Raw genomic sequence first — 6,000 nt, forward strand, 5'->3', positions numbered from 1 at the left:
CTGCTAATCTACAGCCTGGTGAATTACTGTGACAAGATAATCTGCTGTGGTGTCTGCAGGTTTGACGTGGGCTCTGGCATGGCTACCATTCGTGACCCCAACCCCATCAAACTGGGAGAGTTTCACACAGTTCAGCTGTATCGTAACCACACCCTCGGCTATATCGTCGTAGACAAAGGGGAGCCCATCAACGGCAGCTCGCAGGTCTGTCTGACAGTGTGTTTATATAACTGTCATATATGAATATTTGGTTTATTTGTGTTAGTAAATGCACATTTCCTCATGTCAGGGCAAGTTCCAGGGTCTGGATCTGAATGAGGAGCTCCATGTGGGTGGTTACCCTAACTACACTCTTCTTGCAAAAACTGCTGGCGTTAAGTCCGGCTTTGTCGGTGAGCCGTCGCTCCGTTTACACCATGACTGAAATGCAGGATGGAGAAAGTGTTTTATGTTCCCTCTCTGATGTAAATATTGGTCCTACGCAGGCTGTATCCGTCAGCTGGTCATCCAAGGGGAGGAAGTCATCTTCAAAGATCTCGATCGCAGCTCCACTGGTGTCACAAATTGCCCCACGTGCAAAGATCAACCATGCCAGGTCAGCTCATGTGTTGACTTATTTCCTGTGTTTGGTTTTCCCATGCCTTTTTTTTAGTGGTAGTTTAGTAGTTCATCTTTGTCCTGTCACTGATTCGCTGTTTGTGTTGTTATAATTGCCCTTCTTGTTCCTCTCAGTTGCTGGGTTATTTGTCTTCCCACCTGTGGACTTATTCTGTAGTCAACAGGTTGAACATCACAAATCTGTCAATCTTTGAGACATTTCAAGTCCATTTGGTGCAATTCGGTTCAATTTATTGTGGAAATAATCACATTGTAGCCTGCACTGGTTGAAAGCCCATCTGAAACCTGGACAGAGTCATTTGGGTCTGTAAGTGTATCCGGAGGCAGTGAAAATGATGAAACTGAAGTGAAAAGTGCTTTACTGTGAGGAGCAGCGGAGTCAATGCGAGGCCTACACAGCCTGACGAGCTCCAGGAGCCGTGTCTGACAAACTGCTGCTTCTTACTGAGCTTTCACTACAATGTAATTGTAATAAATGGATCAAAGTAATGCTGTAGTAACTAAATCACGGTGTGGATTTGTTAAAAGTATGAATTTATCCTTTGTCATGTCTTTCCACGTGACAACAAGCAATCAACTTTTAAAATGCTTGTTTTCTCATTGGAGTTCTGGTTTGATCAGCTCGTTGCAATTTTATTCAGAATTTGTCATGCAAGTGTGATCTTCGTACTTACAAATGTTTGTATCAACATGCAAATATTCAAAAAAAATATTCTACAACTAAAGACTTTTCCTCTTTGCTGCCTTTTATCTGATTGCTTTGGCTTTACCATCTTGATTAAAGGTTTTCTCAAGAACTTCTTCCTGGCTTCCAGGACACTCCTGCGCTCGAGTTCCAAGTCCCTGGTTTCCTGACACATCCGTATGTTTAATTAAGTTCTATTTCTTTCTATTCTTTCATGCTCCTGTCCAGAATGGAGGCAGGTGCGAGGACTCAGAGGCCAGCTTGTACAAGTGCAGCTGCCCCAGAGGGTTCACGGGCAGCAACTGCCAGCACCACTCATCCCTGCACTGTCACCCAGGTACATGGGAATACCCGACTGGTTCCTCTTAACCGGTATTATCCTAGTATGCGATAAAAATGATCCAAAAAAATGATTTAATGTCTGTTTGTGGCCTGTTCATCATTCCACAGAGGCGTGTGGACCAGACGCGACTTGCATCAACCACCAAAACGGTCTGGGCTATAACTGTCGCTGCCATCTTGGCAAGTTTGGAGACAAATGCATGGAAGGTAAGACGGGATGTCCTCCCCACCTCCCGTTAGAAGACTCCCCCTGCTTTGAGAGAGGTAGAATAATAATTTCTGACCAAAAACTTGATGCGTTGTCCTCCTCCTTTTGCTCTCACAAGGGGAATTGGTAACCACTCCACTGTTTGATGGTGAGGAGTCATACATAGCCTACCCACCGCTGACCAACATCCACGACGACCTGCGGGTAGACATGGAGTTCAAGCCTCTAGAGAGAGATGGTGTGATGTTCTTCTGCGGGGGGAAGAAAATGAAGGTGGAGGACTTTGTGGCCATCTCCATGGTGGACGGGCATGTAGAGTTCAGATATGAGCTGGGCAACGGTAAAAGAGACTCTTTAAAAACACTTTCCGACTGTTTTTTGGTAGAGTCAACATTTCAGAGTCGGTAAAATCTTTGTGGATCTGTCTTGACCTTCAGGCCAGGCAATCCTCCTCAGTCCAGAGCCAGTATCTCTTGGCCAGTGGCACAGAGTCGTGGCTGAGCGGAACAAGAGAGTCGGCCACTTGAGAGTTGATCAAGGCCCAGTGGAGAGGAGAACATCTCCTGGAAAAGCTCAGGGCCTCAACATCCACACCCCTATGTACCTGGGAGGAGTCCCCAACATGGACATCCTGCCGAAGCCTGCTAATGTCAGCGAAATGTTTGAGGGATGTATAGGAGAGGTGAGAAGTCTTTCTAGGCATGCTGAATGGAACTAACAGTATTTTTTTTTCTGGATGAGGTTGCTTAAACTTGCCTGAACCACCTGCTTAGGTGTCCATCAACAACAAGAAGGTGGATCTGTCCTACAGCTTCACGGAGAGCAGAGCCATCCGCAAGTGTGTGGACAGCAGCCCCTGTGACCGCCGGCCCTGCCTGAATGGAGGCCACTGCTTGTCCAGCGCCGAATACGAATATCAGTGCTTCTGCAGGGATGGATTTGAAGGTTAGTGACACAATGGAATCTTTAAGTCTTCAGAAAACACATAGCAGGTCTCAGATCTGCCTGGCTCTCACCAGTAACTAGTTCTGAACTCACATCATTGTTCAGTCTTGAGATATTATAGGTTTGTGGCCAGGATATACAACTTGTCCACACTAATTCATCAAAGCATTGGAGTAAGTTATCTTTTTACCTTACAGCGTCAAAACATAGTTTTTGTTCTCTTCAGGCCTCCTTGAACATTTTTTTCATATACAATATGAGTAGTTTAGGCTGTATATCAATATCTCCGCTTAAAATGAGTTTTTCCCATTACTGTACAACACCTCCCAGTCCTATGAACTCGTCCTCCCTCTGTTGTGACCTTTGACCTTACACCGGTGACCACTGTGTGACCCTGCAGGTGAACGATGTGAGATCGTGAAAGACGCGTGCCAGAGCAACCTTCAGTGCCAGAATGGCGGCAGCTGTGTTGACGGCCAGTGCGTGTGTTCCGCTGGCTACGCAGGCCTCAACTGTGAGGAGAGTAAGTGTCCGATAGCTTAATGACATGTAACCACCTTCACATTGACAGCACAGGATTTTTTGTGATTAATAAGCAGTTGTACAGTCTCCACTGCACATTACTTACACCTGCAGTCTGTAGAAAAAAGACACAACCAGGAATGACTCAGTATCCGTAGTGTGAAGCCCCTCTCACGTCACAGCTTGCTGGGAGATTTGGCTCTAAATGATGACTTGTCTTACCCCCTGCACTCTCATGGCTATATCCTGCACACACAGGCCAGGTCTCCAGCTCCCCTGAGGCCCTGTGGAGTTTGGAAGCTAGCGAGGCAAATGGTACAGTATCTCAATATTCAGTCTGCCTGACATGACCATGACTAACAGGGACCCCGCATCCCCTCCTGGCTCAACCCCAAACTGTTTATTGCCTAACACGCGTGCCGACAAACACAAACCAAACAAGCGTCTGAACTCAGCTGGCAACTGAGGTCTTCTGTCCTCCTTGGAAAGTTGGGAGAGGGGAATTCTGCATCTCTAGTGAATATATGAGGTTAGATGCCGAAATCAACTGACGTCTATGAACACTTGGCACCATTTTTAACTGAGATGCGAAAGATGTGGAATTCCCCTCATATTTCCTGTTTTCCTCTCATCAATTCTCGGAAGGTGAAACCTTGTTTCTGTCTACCTCAAACCTGCCTCTCTACAGCAGCAGCAGCAGCAGCAGCAGCAGCATAAATACTGGTTTCTCTCTCTGAAACTAAGTCAGAACATCAAATGTTTTCTACGTCCAAATGTTTGCACTAACAATGTAAAGTGTCTGTGGAGAGCACCACTGTGTGTGAGTGAGTTTCCATGTATTCGGTGCATGGACACATGGTCTTGGTAAGTTGAGTCCGATCTCTGAAATGACCGCTGTGTGAGGACAGCATCATGGAGCTTGCTTTGAAAACTTGTATTTTTTTTTTTTTTTTTTTGGAATTACAGTATTTGCATATGGACTTTGAGCACGTGGTGACAATCATGATTCTGGTATTTTGTTCCACATGTGTCCTTTGAAGGAATAAATGACACAATCTCTCTCTTTCAAATGAAAAGTTGAGTTTCTAAGCTATAAAACACAGGCTTTGTCTTGTCTCATTAAGAAGTTTGGCTGCTCCATCCTTGCATGATAAGAGAGGAGAAGATAAGATGCACCTTCACTTGTTCCACGCACTGGAAACTTCAAGTGTTTCAGCAGCAAAGGGATAGCCAAAAATAGAGCATCAGAATATGATTAATGAATAAGTAAAAATGCAGTATAAAGTAACTATATATATATATATATATATATATATATATATATATATATATATATATAATATATATATATATATATACCCTAAAATGTTCAATTTATTCCTGTTCCCATTAATTCCCATATTTCCACATTAATTGCCATATATTCCTATTAATTCTCATGGATAGTTTCCCACTTTTTTTTTTTCCAAATTAAAAAAAGGTTAAAAAGGCCAAATCTCCAAAAGGTAACAGCTCATTGAAAACTTTCAGAAAGTTTATTTAATTTTTCGGATTTCATTTGCAAGAGGAAGAATGTTATTTCTTCTTTTCAAAGCTACACATGATCACCATCAACAAATAAAATGTCCTTCGAGTTTGATTTCGATGATTTGAATACAAATGTATCCATCAAGCCTGCTTTACCTGGGTGCCTTCCATACTTTCACCACCAGGGGGAGCCATAACAATGAGGATGACTTCACAGCAGCTGGCTCCTGTTTTGATTTGTATTTGATTGTATTTCTTGTAGATTCACCCTATCAGTATGCAGCTCATTTTCACAATGATGGATACATCGCGCTTCCTAAATCCGTATTCCCAAGAAGGTAAATGTAATGCGGTTTGTCTGTATTGTCACTTTTGGTGAACTTGAAGTTTTATAACAATAATTCTAGTTTGTAAAATATTATCTTTTGTCATTTTTTTAATTTGATTTTTTCCAGCTCATCTCCTCATAGATTAGGTTAATTTCTGAACTTCTCCATCACATTTACTGTTATTTCTGATATAGATTAAGTATTTTTATGTTTTAGTGCCCACGACTCACCAGAGACCATTGAACTGGAGATCAACACCAGTTCCTCTGAGGGTCTGATCCTGTGGCAGGGAGTGGTAAGTCCTAGTCTCGGTCTTGGTCCAGAGACTAAACTGTTGGAGAGTTCATTCTAAATCCTAAACCTGGTCATCACGTCTCCCCCCTCCATCTCTTCACCCTCATTCTAACCTTCACAGCACATTTAATCATCACCACTGCCTGACGTAAACAGCTGTCACTCAGTAGGCCGGTGTCGCACCTCCACATCAACGATAATACATCACCGCCATGTTCTCTCATTTCAGCGTCTCAGTGGCTGTTGATCATCATCACCATCACCATGACACTGTCTAACTCATTCTGGTGCTGCCCTGTTGGCATGTTGGCTGCCAGCCCAGCTCTGTCTGACACCACTAAATAAATGCATGTTGCTTCTCTAACTCACCCTCATTTTCCTCAGGAGACCAATGGCGCACGCAATTTGCGAAAGGTGCATGCTAGTAAAAAGGTATCCACTCAAACACAAGACACTTTTATTTATTTGGCATGTTTAAAAGTACATGTGTCCATACTAATATGTATGTACGTAATATTTCTGCTGGATCG

The 6,000-nt window shown here is 43.4% G+C and overlaps 1 protein-coding gene across 8 annotated transcripts in view; it reads left to right on the forward strand.

The window, feature by feature from the left end:
- The window catches only part of hspg2 (heparan sulfate proteoglycan 2), a 106,533-nt gene that overhangs the window by 94,494 nt on the left and 6,039 nt on the right, over nt 1-6,000 (forward strand). For 5 of the 8 annotated variants that reach the window (XM_086213247.1, XM_086213239.1, XM_086213240.1 and 2 more), the window contains 13 exons: nt 60-204; nt 290-392; nt 486-595; nt 1,532-1,640; nt 1,754-1,852; nt 1,972-2,193; nt 2,291-2,535; nt 2,627-2,798; nt 3,199-3,321; nt 3,579-3,635; nt 5,110-5,185; nt 5,393-5,471; nt 5,855-5,902. In XM_086213247.1, coding sequence (XP_086069373.1) covers nt 60-204; nt 290-392; nt 486-595; nt 1,532-1,640; nt 1,754-1,852; nt 1,972-2,193; nt 2,291-2,535; nt 2,627-2,798; nt 3,199-3,321; nt 3,579-3,635; nt 5,110-5,185; nt 5,393-5,471; nt 5,855-5,902 — 1,588 coding nt within the window. The remainder of the gene's footprint in view (nt 1-59; nt 205-289; nt 393-485; nt 596-1,531; nt 1,641-1,753; nt 1,853-1,971; nt 2,194-2,290; nt 2,536-2,626; nt 2,799-3,198; nt 3,322-3,578; nt 3,636-5,109; nt 5,186-5,392; nt 5,472-5,854; nt 5,903-6,000) is intronic. The other 3 variants (XM_086213241.1, XM_086213244.1, XM_086213242.1) reach the window with 2 other exon arrangements.

This window comes from Aulostomus chinensis, chromosome 9 (assembly GCF_037954235.1).
Source record: "Aulostomus chinensis isolate RoL2024-O1b breed Wild chromosome 9, RoL_Achi_v1.0, whole genome shotgun sequence".
Classification (NCBI taxonomy): Eukaryota; Metazoa; Chordata; class Actinopteri; order Syngnathiformes; family Aulostomidae; genus Aulostomus; species Aulostomus chinensis.